This window comes from Arvicanthis niloticus, chromosome 25, assembly GCF_011762505.2.
Source record: "Arvicanthis niloticus isolate mArvNil1 chromosome 25, mArvNil1.pat.X, whole genome shotgun sequence".
NCBI classification, from domain to species: Eukaryota; Metazoa; Chordata; class Mammalia; order Rodentia; family Muridae; genus Arvicanthis; species Arvicanthis niloticus.
The window spans coordinates 11,075,266-11,092,519 of NC_133433.1; the positions used below are offsets into that span (position 1 = coordinate 11,075,266).

Here is a 17,254-nt window from a genome sequence, read left to right on the forward strand (position 1 = left end):
AGAATCAGAGACCCACTTGTTTGTACACTCAGGAATCCTATAAAAACACTAGACTGGAGACCATGATACACATGCAGGCATCTTGGTGCAGGCCCTGTGCGTGCTGCTTCAGTCTCTGTGAGGTTGAGCTGATTCAGAGGGCCTGTTTTCTTGGTGTTCTCTACCCCTCTGTCCCTTACACTCTTTCCATCTCCTCTTCCTAGAGGTTCCCTGAACTCTCAGAGAAGGGGTTTGATGGAGACATCCCATTTAGAGCTGAGTGTTTGAAGTGACTTTTAAAATATAAAAAAAAAATGTCTGAATATATATGTACTTTGGCAAATATTTTACAAAAATTTACATTAAATTGAAAATTACAAAAGTTATGAATAATAGAGAAAATGATCATTTTTATTCTGACTTTTAAAAGGAACTATCATAGAACAAAAGAAGCTTCCTGTTTAAGGTCCTCACTTCTCCTTGATGAAAGAGAGATGTGAGATCAAAAAAGGACTGCAATGTAAAAGAATAGGAATGATGGCAAAGAAAGAGATGCTGTGAGGGACTAACAGGAGCCAAAGCAGATAAACCAAGGCTGGAATACTACAATGAAGCAGCAACTATAAAAGACTACACTTTCCAATGTTCTCCCCTTCCCCATGGCTAAGTGGTGACAAGCCAGGCCTAGGTTAAGAGACTATATGTATGGTATCTGTTTACAATCTCTCTGCATCTAGTAAACACATGTCCTCACACAATAACTGCAGAATAGTCTCTGTCTATGTGCTCATATTTAGAATGAAGGAACTTCAGCTAATGTCAAAGCAAGGAAAGGAAACTAATTGTTCATATAGAAGATGATCAGATTTTGGAAGACTCGACCACTTAGAGTAAGAGTTGGCAAGCTACAACTCACAGGCAAACTATACCTTGCTAGATGTTTTTGTAAATAAAGTTCTACAGGAGTCATTTAAACACTGCCTATAGATGTTATTGTACTTCAACAATATCGTTAATTGCCTGTGGTAGAAAACATATGACCTACAGTATCTAATACAATGATTTTCAACTTGTGGTTCAGGACTCCTTTGGGGAGCTGAACAACCATTTTACAGGGGTCACCTAAGACTACTGGAACACACAGATACCTACATTATGGTTTATAACAGTAGCAAAACTACATCTAGAAAGTAGCAATGAAAATAATATTATGATGTAGGTCACCACAAGATGAGAAACTGTATTCAGGGTTCTCAGCATTAGGAAGGCTGAAAACCTCTGACTTAAAATATTTACTCACTGGAAACAATTCTACAATAGTAACTACTTGCAACATTTGTATATCTACAACATACCAGCAGGTAAATCAAACCACATAAAGAGTACTATTTAAAAAAACATTCAACAGTTATTAGCAGGTGAAAGGAGGTATGGATTCAAATCCTCACTAACAGTTTTTAAAGAAATGCAACCTATGCTGATATTCATACTTACATAACTTTCAGAAAGTCTAGACTTGTGGCTTAGCAGAGTTACCTAGGAATATCATGCACATTCCATAGTGAATTGGTACATTTTTGTCTCCTTTAATATGGTAACATAGGCTTATAATTGTTATATTAGTTGATACTCCGTCTATTTAGCTTGGTGTTAAAATTAATTGTTGCTTATCTGTAATAAAAAAATTGCAACATCCAATAACACACTCAATATTGGAAGATTGGATTCAAATCAGTATTCTCTGCTCTAAAACATGGTTCCTCAAAAGCATATTGATAAGAGGCCTTTAACAAGTTTCTGTATTACAGACAGAGACTGCCTAAAATACGGACTAATGGCACTCTGTGAACACAAACGAGTGCCATTTCACAGCTCATAACATATCCCAGACATTTCAGGGCAAAATCTCCAAGTAATAAATTTAGATTTTATTAAAGTATATTCACCAAATGAAAATTCATAAATTTACATGCAGATATCTTTGAAGGAATCCTAAGAACACAGTCATTCAGTTTAAAATTCACGCACACGTGAATTTCTCTAAACTTTTTTTATCTTTGAGTATCAAACTCAGTAAATTTGAAGTGATAAATATTTAAATTTATTGAACAGGTTTTCTATAAGCTATCTACTACAAATTATTTTCTTTATGGACTTCAAATATGTAACATAATCACAAACTGAAAATATTACCTTTTACAAACTGAATTTTAAGATCAATCAATATTGTGGTAGAAAAGTTAGACTTTTGATTAAAGATCATAAATGATATAAATAAAGCTTACCCAGGCCTTTGATGGGGAAAAGGAATGTTCTTGAAACCTAAATACAGACATGCACACACAGCTACTCTAAATCAGAGACTCAGAATTTAATGTACCAATTTCAGTACAAAGTTCAGATGCTTGCCACATTCCAAAAACCTGTACGTATATAGAATCATAATCTATGATTACAGATTACATATTCACACATCTGTCTTGCTTAACTCTCCCAATCAAAACTTATTCCAACATAGTAAATCTTGTCCACCATAAAAACTTGAATTCATAGTTCCTTATAGATAAGCAAACTGATCAATTTCTTTTACAACTCATATGAATGAAATCAAAGAGTTGCAGGGAAAAAGAAGACATGGCCATTTGTACAATGGTTGGGTCTTTCAATATACTGAATATATGTCACATTTCTATCAAAGGATAAGGGGTTAGACTATACCGAAGCTTAGAAGAGGAATCTGAACCATGTGCCGTTTGACATTATCCATCTAAACCAGTGTTTTTCAATCTTCCTAATGCAGTGACCCTTTAATACAACTCTTCATGTTGTGGTGACCCCCGACCATAATGTTATTTCATGGCTACTTCATAACTATAGTTTTGCTCCTGTTATGAATATTAATGTAAACATCTGATATGATGAATATCTGATATGTGACCCATTTGAAAGGGTCATTGACCTACAAAAGGGCTGTGGCCCACAAGTCGAGAACCACTGATCTAAATGATGCCCAGCTAAGACCCTCTGGTTTAAAGACTTTATCTTCTTCTGAAACACTTCTTTTATTGAGACTTCACAGAATAGTATTGTTTACCTAGCCAATTCTCCATGGCTGATGAGATCATGGACTCTGGAGAAGAACTTTCTAGTGCCATTCTCTTAAGCCAGTATATTTTCTAAGTGCATTTTAATTACTATCCTTATACCCATAAATAGTAGTAGCTCTTATCCCTCATCAAATATGTGATTTTTTTTGTTTTTTTTTTTTTGTTTTTTTTTTTGCAGCAGATGGGAACTATTATAGAAATCAACAACTGGTCAAAATGCAGAGAATAATTACTCTTGGGGTACCCAACCCTAAGTAATACACCTACAACACAGGTATAGACCTGTGGCTCAGTGACTATCATGGAAGAGGGGACAGAAAGATTGTAGATAAAGAGAATCATGATATCTGCTGTGACATATTGTCTTCAATATATAATAGAAAAAGCTTCACCCATGAAATCTCAACAATATGGTCACCTAAATAAGACCTGCGTAATGACATCACCTATTGATAGGTCATCCAGGTTGGGGAGGAGTCTAACACTTAGACTAAGGCCCAACACTTAGATGAAAAGCTAAAATAAAGGCAATTAATAAGTGGTGAGGGACAGACAATGGCCACAAGAGCCAGGTTATTAAGTCATCCAGGATAATTATGAATTATAAATAGAAAAAGGAAATGTGGTATATATGTACAATGTGCTATTATTTGCCCATTAAAAAGTGACATTGAGTCATTTGCAGGTAAACAGGTATATAGAACCAGAAATCATGGTTATAAATAAGTAGACACTTTACGCCCCGGGGAGGGGGGATGCCTGGGAGGGACACCCTCTGAGAGGCTAAGTGGAGAGAGGATGGGGGTAAGAACTCTATGAGGGGGGCATGGGGGAAAACATTTAAGATGTAAATAAATAAGGTAATTAACTAATAATAAAAATTAGATTCAGAAAGACCTGTTTTCTCATATTCATAATCTAGATTTTAAAAAATATACATTAAAGCAGAATATGAACTATGAGAAAGGGGGACAGGGACAAAAGAAGACAATGCAGTATTTTTAACAAAGTACATATATGTATGTTCACACATGTATGAAAATGCCATAATCCATTGTTTTAAAACACCAATATGTTTCCAATAAAAAGGCACCAGATTATTTTATGTTGATGTCTTAAAAACTTTAATTCACATAACTTTCAGTATCCGTCTATCTTCACCAAACACATCTTTTCATTTGTTTGTCCTTAAGGATGTAGTTTATCATGGTAGGTGTCCTGGCTAATTTTTTGCTAACTTGACAAAAGCCAAAGTCATCTGAGAAGACAGAATCAAAATTGAGAAAATGCTTCAGCTGGCCTATGGATGCATTTGTGGGGCATTTCTTGATTAATGATTGATGTGAGAGGACCCAGATAACTATGGGTCATACCAACCCTGGGCAGGTGGTCATGTTATATAAGAAAGTACGTTTAGCAACCATAACGGAGCAAGTCAAGAAGCAGAGTTTCTGCTGCAACTCTTGTTTCCAGGTCCCTGCTTGCATTGAAGTCTGACATCCCTCAGGGATGAACTGTTACCTGAAAGTGTAAGCTGAAATATACTCCTGCTCCCCATGTTGCTTTCAGTCATTGTGTTTTATCACAGCAGAAGAAGCCCTCAGACAGCAGGTAAGTCAAGGCAGCAGGAACTTCAAGTAGTCATCAGAAAGGCTCCAGTCAGGAAGCAGAGAAAGATGAACGCTGTCTGCTGCTGCTGTTGCTCAGTTATTTTTCTCCATTATTTTAGTCCAGCATCCCAAGCAGGGAATGTCATCACCCAAAGTGGGCGGGTCTTCTCACCTCAATTAACACAACCAAGATAACCGCCCCCACAGCCTTGTCCAGAGTTCCATCTTCCACTTCAATCTAGACTCTGTCAAGTGAACAACTAATTACCACAGTGGGCTAATCAATTATCTCTACGAGTGTCCTTTCCTGGCCAAAGTTTTGGAAATTTCTTATACTTGGCTTCTAGTCACTGTTAGGACTATGGTCAATGAATCTGTAACCAAGCGATAACTTCCGTTTTCACTGTAGTGACTAATCGGGCCCTGTGACCCAGACCAAGATGACCTACTCACTTAAGTAACACAAAACTAATGCTACCAAAAGCTTCAGTGTTTCCTTCAAAACTTCCACAAGGCCAATCAGGAGGGTAGAGTACAGATATCTTCTGGCCTGGAGATATATCAAAGACTACAAGAATGGTTGTTACCATTATCGTCATATTCATTACCACATTAGTCACTTAGGAACAGTACTGTCAATCATGGAATTGCCCCTAACAGACTGACCTGTGGGCAAGTCTCTGGGACTTTTTCTTGATTAAAGAATGATGTGGGAGGACACAGGCTGGTGTGTGTGTGTGAAGCCATGGGTTGTATAAGGAAGCAAGTTGAGTGAGCCATGGCAACAAACCGGTAAACAACTTTCCTCCATGGCCTCTGTGTCAGTCCCTGCTGCTGGCTTCCAGGTTCAGGTCCTGCCCTGACTTCTCTCAAAGATGGACTGTGAATGGAATGTGTATGCCAAGCAAGTTACTTTTGACTATGGTGTTTATCACAGTAATGCAGAGCAAACTGGAAGTGGGACTAGGATTGAAGTTCTCAAACCCCAGCCCTATGACTTACTTCCTCCAGCAAGGCTATACAACTTAAACCTTCACCAAAGAATGCCACCAAATGGAGTCAAATAATAATATCCCCCTTACTCATGTTCACTAGCTAAAGTAACTGACTGAAATAGACATTTTAGATGACAGCTAATGGCAGCCTGCATTAGTCAATATAGGCAGGCAAAATTATTTCTTCTACTGATTTCAACTCTTGATGTTAGCTATGAGCATTGGCTCTGTTAAGAGAGAGGCCATTCCCTTACCTGGCTTTATAGTCTGTGGCTGTGTGTTATCTGCCGGCACACAATATGCTTTACAATTAGGTAAAAAGGCAGTTAGGGGAACACCATAGCTATATGCCAGAAAGTAAATTTATGGCACCAAATCAAATTACACTGCTTCTGAAAAACAATTCACATGTCTTTTTGTGGGAAAAAAAAAAAAAAAATCAAGGCACTTTTACCAATAGGCCAGTATGAGGTTTTTACTTTGCAGATTAAAGTGGCATATGAAAAAGAAAATAGGCAACAGAAGTGAAGATCAATTACTTTTCTTGCATGCTAGTTCATCAAGATATAGGCAAAGGTGTCCTTGAAACTGTTGACACAGCCTACTATGCCGGTAAACAGCTGCTGAACTATACTTGTGGATTACTAACATACACTAGCTCCCTACAAAACCTATAATCAGTTTTTTCACTTCTTCAAATTCTTTCAATTTATGCTCTATCATTCTTGAAGTGAGGCAATCAAAACTGGATGCAGGTGTTCCATTTATAAGTCCAACTTTTAAAAAACACTCTTGGTTTTCTTGCCTGCTGCTAAGCAACAGGACGGCATCCTTACTGAGATATGTCATTCCATTCTCATTTCCCACTCCAGACATTTTTTTCAAAAAAAAAAAAAAAAAACAAAAAACAAAAAACAAAACCAAAAACCAAAGGTAAACATGTTCAAACTGTTACCAGTAACCCAGACTGCTCTAGGGAATGCACAGGACACTCCTAATAGACAGATCAAAAAACAAGAGTAAGTGGCAAAGGCATTTCAGTGTTTTCAATAGAAGCAGACAAGCTTTTAGAGTAATTTTTCTAAGATCTTATGTATTTTTATAAATTTGTCTATATCAGCATAGTTGGCAGACCTGAGTTCAAATCTGAATGTAAATATTGTTTTTGGGCCATATCATCTAAAACTTCAATTTCAACGTCTAGGAAATAGAAACACCACCTACTCCCACTGGAATGGTGAGAGAGTTAAATATTAACAGAGTATCTGGCAAAGCAAACAGAACACCTCACAAAATTTATCAACTTTAGAACTAAAACATGTTTTCAAAGCCCTCTAAATCTTTGTTATATACACAGACTTAACTTTTACAAAATTACACATATTATACTTATTAATATGGTATATATAAAATATAAAATATAACTTTTTCATATCATAATTTGACCTGTAGCATCAATACTCTATAATACTGTAGTACTGATTTTTGCTTATTTTCTGTTTTGCAAGGTAAAGGTTGAGGTGTCACAGTGGTGCATATGTGTAATCCCAGTTACTCAGGAAACGGAGACAAAAAGCCTCCTAAAGTCCAGAAGTTCAATGACAGCCTGGACATCATAGTGTGAATGTTAACTTAAGAAATTAAGCATTAGCCGGGCAGTGGTGGCGCACGCCTTTAATCCCAGCACTTGGGAGGCAGAGGCAGGAAGATTTCTGAGTTCGAGGCCAGCCTGGTCTACAGAGTGAGTTCCAAGACAGCCAAGAATACAGAGAAACCCTGTCTTGAAAAACAAAAAAAAAAAAAAAAAAAAAAAAAATTATGCATTGTCCTGTACAATGTATGGCCCTTTAAAAATGAAACAACCTCTCCCAGAAAGCTCAATTTCTTCATTTTTTTCCGTTATATACATCTTCAGGGTAATGAGGTGCATTTGAAATCAGATCCTACCGTCTGAACATGTTGCTGATGATTATGTAGAAAGTTAAGAGAGGGCAGTCACCTACCTGCCTTCTTCACCTCTGCTTATTTCCATCCACCAACATCATTAAACCATACAAAGGATGTGCGAGGAGAAAGGAAGAAGTGGCAAATGCTTTCATTATGGGATAGACCTGGGAGGACTGGGAAGTGAGTATGATTGTGGTGCACTATGTGAAATTTCCAAGTAATCAATGAAAATATATTGTTTGGAAAAAAAAGGACAAGAAGTAAGGGATGAAGCCAGAGACAATATCCTCAAGGCACACAATTAGGAAGTGACCATCACCATCCACATGCAAGCAATGTGGCTACACAATACTAGGAAGCCAACCTAGCTACATACTAACTTTAAACATGGAGAGGTGATGGGGATATAGCTTTGTGGGAGAGGGTGTGTTCTCATATTTAAGGCTCTGGGTTCAATTCCCAGCTCCCAACCATTAACAACAAACCACAAAGGAATTACCCAGCAATGCAAGGACTGTGTTTCCTAAGGCTCAAAATTTTGATACATATTTTATGTAATATTCTGAATTTAAATAAAAATGATCAGAACTACTTATTAAAATGTAATTCCAAAAAGTATAAAAACAATACACTATGTGAGATATCGTCTATTTAATTCACTACAAGTTCCAGGCACCTGGAACCTATGGGGAGTCAAATATTTGGTGTGAGTTATAAAAAACAAATATTAGAGAGTTCCCACTGGACTGGAAAAAACACTGACAAATCTGTTAAATTCTATGGTTCTACATTATTTACAAAACTCTAACTAATAAGTAATAATTCAAATACTAGAAAAAAGAGAAAAATAATTTCCAAATTACATAAGTATAAGATAAAAAAAATCTAAAAGATGTAAATGAAAAATAACGAGAAGAATTACAAGAATTATTTAAGGGGAACAAATATGAGAAAAATATATTTAAAAACCCAAATTTCCTATATATTAATAATAAACAGTAAAAATTAAATGAAAGAAAAAAAACAGCACCTGAAAGTGCAGCACGTAACATATAAATGTAGTCAGAATTACTTAGGATCTAAGTGAAGAAAACTATAACACACGTCAAGATATAGAAGACCTATGTGAGCAGATCAGAAGCTTTATCAGAGTGCAAAGTAGAATGTAATAACTTCTAAATGAAACTCCCGATGAGAAATGAACCATCACGTAGAATAAGTATCTAGATCCACCAGAAGGACTTGACTAGAACAGTGAGGAAGTTCTTTCCCTTCACAGTAAAACATGATCCTACAAAACTGCTGTGATAATGTTACTACAACCTTCCTCAGCTGCTGATACTGCTCTAGGAACTGCCTAAAAACATTACATATAATTCAGTCGTCATAACGACCCAAAGAGATCTGTATTTTTATCTTAGAGAAGGAAACTGAAATACTAAGATGCTGAACACCCTGAACCAAGCAACATTTAAGACCCATAAAGGTCTGTTATAGTGAGAAAGTCATTGGTATAGCATCTTAAGAAATGTAACCCAGTTCTTTTATTCACTCACTTAGTAAATATTTACCATGTCAAATGCTGATTAGATTCTATTCTAGAACACGGAAACAGTGCAATGAAAAAGAAGGGCATTATTCATACACACACACATACACACACACACACACACACACACACACACATATATATATATATATATATATATATATATATATATATATATATATATATATATCCTAATATGATGAAACAGAATACAAAAAGGAAAATAATGATCATGCTAGAGCTTAGTAGGAATGTTTAAAAGACAATAAAACTGGGTAATATAAGAGGTGCAAATCAGAAAAGAGACTTCATTTTAACTATTATTCAAGAAGCCATCTTTTAAAACTTAAAATGAGCTACAACTCTGCTAATTATTAAGAAATGTAATATTCTGGGAAACAGTACAGATAAACAGAGCCCTGGGTTGGAATTAAGTAAAAATGCTGAATGGAGCAAAAGTAGGCCTATGTGTCTGGAGGAGAAAGAATGAAGAAACAGAAGCTGCTGTTTATTATGGGATCTCTGCATCTCTTCTTTAATCCAGGAGTATCACTGTCCCATAGTAACAATATTATACAAGTAGAAGCTCTCTACAGAAGACTGTCATTAGTCAGACATTTTATAAAATGTACATAATAAATAAAATCATGATCTGTTGGCATGCGCTGTTAAGGTTTCTGATTGGTTTTAATAAAGAGCTGGGGGGCCAATATCTGGGCAAAAAGTGGAAGGTGCACTTCCTGTCAGAGAGAAAGGAATAATGTGAGGAAAGTCAGAAGCAGGGATCAGCAAATGGACGCAGAGGTGGATGGACACAGGCATGAGCAGAGAGGTAGATAGTTATGGCAGGACGCAGGCAGATTTAGTTGGGTTGGAAGAGCCCAAGTTAAAGGCCTAAGCTTTTTAAATATACCAGAATCTCTGTGTCTTTATTAACATAGTTGACAGGTTTGTAAAAGGCCAGAAATATTGGCACCCAATGTGGGGCAGTAAATCCAAGCTTAAGCCCTGAGAAGAGTTCTGGAAGGAAGGTGAGGAACAAACACTTCCCAGAGCTAGAAGTGGCTTCCTACCAACCTACGTCTCTCAGACAGGCCTAGCCACTAGTGACAGGCAGAGTGTGTGGAAGTGTGATCTCCCCTTGCAGACCATGCTGCTTGGGTTGGTAGGAGGGCTACTGCAGGCCCAAAGTGTGAGAAAGATGTAACGGACACATGGCAGACATGGACTAGAATAGACTGGTTAATTGAGTTCAATGAGCTAGCTAGGGGGTAGCCTAAGCTATATAAATATTAATAAGTCTCTATATTATTATTATTCTGCTGGCATGTCCCACTATAGTGATCACTGAGGGAATGGTGAGTAGACTGTAATATAACACACAGTCCACAGTTAATGAAAAGTTAGGTACTAACACATACTAACATGGAAATATGTCCCCCAGATGCATGTGGGAAAAGTAAGCATATATATGACAGATTCTGTTTTGTGATTATGAGACCTGGGTACTATGATACCATTAATTATTTTACTTACATGTCCACTTCTAATACCATGCACTTTGCTTCCTCCTACTTCAAGTGAAAATCCCCCTGCATGTCATTTGCCTCTTCTTCTCAGTCATTCTCTACCAGCACCTGGCTCACTGTCCACCCCTTTTTCTTTCCCAGGGACCCTGAACATCATTTAAAAGTTTAGCATTTAAAACCATGATAGATTTCAACTTTGACGTGAGTAACAATATTTTAATGATTTTATAGTATCCACATGATGTCATAACCTCTGCTTTAAAATAAGCAATCACACGAATATCTGAAAGCAATTAACTATTCAGCCAGATGTTTCATTAAGAAAAACACAAATGAGTTATTCTTACCTCTACTTTTGTCCGATAGAGAACGAGCCTCTTGAGGCTGCATAACTTGGCAATATGGCCGAAAGCCTGAGGTGGCAGTTTATCACAGGAGGAGAGATTTAAGTCTTGTAGATTTGGGCACATCTCAGAAATAACCTCCAAGCAAGTGTCATTAAGAAACTGGCTGCACGATAACTCAAGGCGTACTAATTCAGATCCACACACCTTTAGAAACCTGTGAAAACAATATCCATGGAAATTTTATAAAATTAAAGGATAATTCTGTAAAAACTTTGAAATTAATAGACAGTTAAAGAGAACAGCTTCCTACTAAAGAAAATACATAACTTGATTCATTGGGTTCTTACTACATTCTGAAATGTTCATGGCCAACTCAAACCAAGCTTCGAAAAAAAATGAATTTACATGGATTGACATAGTGCAAAGTCAGCTAATATTAAGTGGAAATTAAGATGGCAGAGGATATAGGTCTGCGCACCTGCAATTCACATCCGAGTTGTAAAGTCTAAAACATAAAACCCTAGATGCTCAGTATATATCACCATCTTAACAAGGCCCATTCAGAATGGGGTAATATACATTGTATACAGTATATAAAATGAACAGTTTAATTAAGTGACCCTGAAACAAGTCAGAGTGACTTTTTAATCCAGAAAATATCTAGGCTGGCATATATATGTGTGTGTGTGTGTGTGTGTGTGTGCCTGTGTGTGTGCATGTGTGTGTGTGTGTGCTGTGCGTGAGTGTGTGTGTGTGTGTGTGTATCAATATAAAACTGTACTGTTGTATTATGTTCTCTGTAGCTGTTACCATTTAGTAGCTGGACTGCTTGATGCCAGAATTAATATAAAATATCCAATTTTGGCTTCCTATAAATACATAGAAATAAGAAAGATAAAGAAATAGAAAGTGTTTCATCAGAATATAAATCACATTATTTATCTTGTTTAATAATTGGGATTGAACTGTTTGTTCATTGCTGTAATAGAAAGTACTCTAAGTGTTAGCGTGATTTGAAAGTATGTAAATTTATGAAACTTTATTAACTGAGTAAGCTGTAGCTTCACACGTGCACCCACTATCCCTCCCGGGCCTGTGATTATTCTTCCATGACAATCAAACAGCATTAGCACTCTTAACTTCCACCAAAACTTTCCCTAGGTCATCTAAGAACCTACCAAATACACATTTAAAATAAAACTGAACTAAATCATATAACTCAAATTTTAAAAGGATATGAGGCTAAACATCAAATATGGATTGTCCTTTCCTACTCTTTTCTATTAATGACCTGGGGTAGGGAGGAACTATCCACCCATTGTCTTACTCATGTTCTATTGCTGTGACGATACCATGACCATAGATAGCAATTCATAAAGGAAAATATTTAGTTGGGGCTGGCTTAAAATTTGAGAGGTTTAGTCAAGTCCATTAACATCATGACAAGAAGCATGGTGGCATGCAGGCAGACATGATGGTGAAAGAGGTGGGGTGAAAGTTTTACATCTGGATCAACAGGCAGCAGAAAGAGAACAAGCCATGGGGATTAGATTTGGCTTCTGAAATCTCGAAGCCTACCTCCCAGGAACATACTGTCTTTGTTAGGCACTTTGTTTTTATGGTTGTGAAAAGACACCATGACCAAGTCAACTCTTAGAAAGTCAAATATTTAATTGAGACTGGCTCATAGGTTCAGAGGTTCAGTCTATTATCATCATGTTGAGAAGCATGGCATTGTATAGGCAGATGAGGAATTGGAGGAGGAGCTGAGAGTTCTGCATCTTGATCTGACTGCAGCCAGGAGGAGGCTCTCTGCCCCACTGGGTGGAGCTTAAGTCTAAGGGACCTCAAAGCCAGCCTACACAGTGGCACACTCCTTCCAACAAGAGCACTTCTATTCCAATGAGGCCGCACATCCCTAATAGGGCCATATCCCATGGCCAAGCACATTCAAACCATCACATTCCACTCCCTGGTTCCCCACAGGCTTATTCAAACACATGAGTCTATGGGGGTCAGACCTAGCCATAGCACAATGAAAAATACATTCACTTCAACTTCAAAAGTCCCCATAGCCTATAACAGTCTCAATAATGTTAAAAGTCTAAAGTCTCATCTGAGACTCAGGCAATCTCTTAACTGTATGTAATCCCCTGTAAAAGCAAAAGCAAAAAGCAAATCACATACTTCCAACATACCATGGCACAGGATATACAGTATTGTTCCAAAATGTCAGAATAGACCAAAGCAAGACCAACAGGACAAACTCTAAACTCTGCATCTCCACACTGATGTCCAACTCTTTTTAGCTTTCATGGCTGCAACACACTTATTTCTCTTGGGCTGGTTCCACTCATTGTTAGCAGCTTTCCTCGGCAGAGTCCAGGGCTCTAACATTTTGGGGTCTCACAGATTCTTGTTCCAATGTCTGAGTTCCCTATGTGATCTTCTAGGCTCCTCCAAAGGGCTTGAGTCATTTCTCTAGCTCTGCCCTCTCTAGCACTCTGGGCTATCGTTGACTCCACTCAATTGTTGCTGCTGTTCTTGGTGGTCATGCCATCATACTAGTATCTCAAGTACACTGGTGTCTTCCACTGCAACTAGACATCACCAATAGTCTCTCAGAGGCACTTTTCATGATGCCAAGCCTCAACTTCTTTGCATGACCCCTTCAACCAGCAAATGAGGCTTCACCTTCACTAATGTCCTTTCCTGGCCTCTCACAATGGCAAGCTGCTCCATGACCCTTTCATGCCTTCAAAACCAGTACTACTTAAGTGACTCTTAAACATTACCAAGTCTAGCTGCCAGCACAAGGTCTGTCTCTAGAATACACCTTTTTTATGTTCTCAAAAAATACTTCCCAGATTTCACCAGATTATTGCTGGTCTTTTCTTAATCACTGCTAGTTTCTTAGCTCCACCTAACCAGCATCAACTGCTCCAGTAACACTTTCTATTCTTGACTCTAAAGAGTCACATGGCCGAGGCTGTCAAGTTCTGCTGCTTGCTGGAGCCAGAACACTCCGCCCTCCTTGACATCGCCACCAGCTTTCTGTTTTCCAGCTCCTTCACTGCCTAAGCTTGGCTGTCCTCGGCTCTAGAGACTGACCTTGAATTCATAGATTTACATGTGTCTGTCTCGTGAGTGCTGGGATTAAAGGCATGTACCACCTCACCTGGACACATGAGCTTTTCTTTACCTTTTGTCAAGATTTTTATAAGTTCTGGATTGTCGATCATTTCAGATATAATCAAGCTGACAACTGACAATAGCTATTACAATCCATCCCTTGTTAATTTGACACATAATCATATCTTCTTACGTCCAAATGAAAACAATAACCAGGTCATAATAAAGCCTAGCATTATATAACTAACCCTTGTTTAACTGCAAATGCATAAGCTTAGCTGGGTCAGATCTTCCCCAGAGATCAACACTCCTTCATTCAATTTAATATCTTTGAACACAAGACCGAGTGCCACTCCACTTCCTCTTTGAACTGTACATTTTGTATTTTTCCTTTCTTTGCTACACTTGATCAAAATGATCCTCAAAAGAGTGAACCACAGGACAAAGTTTAAACTAGGCTTTTTTGAGACTTCCTTTGTTAATGCAATTAATATAAATAGACTCTCAGGACAATGGTAAAAAGAGGCATAGTCTTCACCAAATTATCACAAAACTGATGATCTCTAGGCAACATACTAAAATTCTTTTCCTCTGAAACTGCTTGAGCCAGGCTCCCAGAGTTTGCATCACCCTCAGCACCAATGTCTTTCATACTCATATTAGGATGGCCAGTAAGCCCCATTTAAAGCACTCCATTGCTTTCCAAATCCAAAGTTTTAAAATCCTTATTCCTCCAAACAAAAGCATCGCCAGGCCTATCACAGCAATAACCCAGTCCCTGGCACCAAATTCTGTCTTCCTTTGGGTTTTATTACTGTAAAGAGACACCATGTCCAAGTCAACTCTTAGAAAGGCAAACATTTAATTGGGGCTGGCTTACAGTTTCAGAGGTTCAGTCCATTATCATTATGGTGAGAAGCATGGAATTGTGCATGCAGATGTGGTGCTGGAGAGTTCTATAGCTTAATGTGAATGCATCCAGAAGAAGGCTCTTTTCCCCACTGGGTAGAGCCTGAGCACTAGGAGACATCAAAGCCTGCTGATACCATGACACACTTTCTCCAACAAAGCCATCCCTATTCTAACAAGGCCACACCTCCTAATAGGGCTATTTCCCATGGGCCAAACATATTCAAACCATCACACTCACTTCCTCCAACAAGGCCACACTTCCTAATCCTGTCAAGTAGTGGCACTCTCTAATGACCAAGCATTCAATATAGGAGTCTACCGGTGCCATTTTTATTTAAACCACCATACATGTCTCAGTATTTTCTCTACTATCAAAGGCAGACTTGAACAGTACCCACCACATGACCTCATGGTTTTGAACACCAATGATATGAAAATAGTTTGGAAAGACCGAAGTAGCTCACAAACATTAAAAATATAAGTTGAACCTTGGTTAGCAAAGTTTTAGTCTTTGAGAAATGTGTGTAATATGTGTGTATTCAGAAGGCAACTTGTGGAGTCAATTTTCTTTCTGCCTTTTTGCTGGTTCTGGGGATGGAAATCAAGTAATCAGGCAAGTGCTGCAAGAACTTTTATCCAATTAAGCAATCTTGCCAGTCCCTATCTTACTTTTAAACAACAACAACAACAACAACAAAAAATTTGTTGTTCCTGACTTGCTTTAAATACTGAAAAAGCCCTAGTAGACCAGACATTTCCATAGGACTTGCTCATCTGTAATCATTTTTCACCTCTTCCTAAAGTCACCGATTCCTTGTAAACTTTAAATTTAAATAGCCTATCTTACTGGTGTTGTCATCTGGTGTTTCACAACAGCCCATTCCTTCCTTAACACTCAGATGCCTCTCCTGTGACTCCTTGACCTTGATCTCCTACAGTTCTAATTCCTCTGCTAATTATATTACTTAAGCTTCAGTCTTCATCCAGCACATCCATTTACTTGGTAAATATTTATTGAACTTCCACTATGACATGTGGGGGCACTGGGAGTCATCATGGATAAAACACTGTCCCCACTTTCATGAAGCTGACATACAGTTTAGTGGGATGAGACTAGAAACAAATAAGTAAAATGAACAGTGTGTTAATGAGTGGGAAAATGTCGAGGGTAAAATAATAGCAAAGCAAGACAACCAAACATGGTCAGAGAAGTCTCAGCAAAGCATGGGTAGGGAAGCCTTGAACCACAAGGAGGTAACCAAAGTAGGCATCAAAGAAAAGGAACATTTCAATCAAAGAGAAGGGCAGGGGCACTGGCTGGGGCAAAAACTGATGCAGGAGGTCCAGGGTGAGGGGCAGTCAGTAAGTCAGAGAACATGCAACACTTCCTGTGTCATGATAAAGGCTCCGGCTGTCATTCTGGAAGAGAACAATTCCCTATTTCTAAAAGCTTTTAGCAGAGGAGGGGTATCACACCTGTGTTATGCCAAGATTGTACTGGAATCTCTATAATTTAACTGAGAGGAACAGGGGCAAGGGCAGAACACCATCAGGTCACCCTTCAATTCCTAAGGAATGCCACTGAATCCCCAATGTAGAATCCCCAATGTAGAACAAAACATGGTGATGGCCAGGTTCTGGATCCACTTCAAAGGTGGCAATTCTGAGTGGTGACAAACTTCCAATAAGCCACATGCAATTCTCACATAATCTGTTTCCCACTGGTTTTCTAAACACAATTTACTTATTTATTAGCATTTTAAAACTTTGCATTGGTTCTTTGTGAATTTCACATCATGCACCCCAATTCCACTCATCTTCCCCTCCCCGACCTTCCACCCTTGCCACCTCCCCGCAGAGAAAAAAAAATAAGAATGTTGTTGTAGAAGCTGTAGTATTTCAGTGTGTCCCATAGTATATGCTCTTGTTCATACTTGATTGCTTGCAAATGTTCATTGCAATGATTCACTGATTGGTATGAGGCCTCTGGCTTCTGCTACACTAGTAATACTGGAACTGCACTGGGACTCCTCTTGGATATCCAGCTGTCCCCTGTTGTGGGGATTCTATTGTTTTGGATCTGTAGGACCGGACACTTCATTCACACTATCAGTTCATCTGTGGGGTAGATGTTGTGGCGGGCTAAT

The 17,254-nt window shown here is 38.2% G+C and overlaps 1 protein-coding gene across 2 annotated transcripts in view; it reads right to left on the reverse strand.

Annotated features, from left to right (window-relative positions):
- Positions 1 to 17,254, reverse strand: part of Fbxl4 (F-box and leucine rich repeat protein 4) — an 84,588-nt gene that overhangs the window by 19,055 nt on the left and 48,279 nt on the right. For both annotated transcript variants that reach the window (XM_076924073.1, XM_076924074.1), the window contains exon 6: positions 11,064 to 11,277. In XM_076924073.1, coding sequence (XP_076780188.1) covers positions 11,064 to 11,277 — 214 coding nt within the window. The remainder of the gene's footprint in view (positions 1 to 11,063; positions 11,278 to 17,254) is intronic.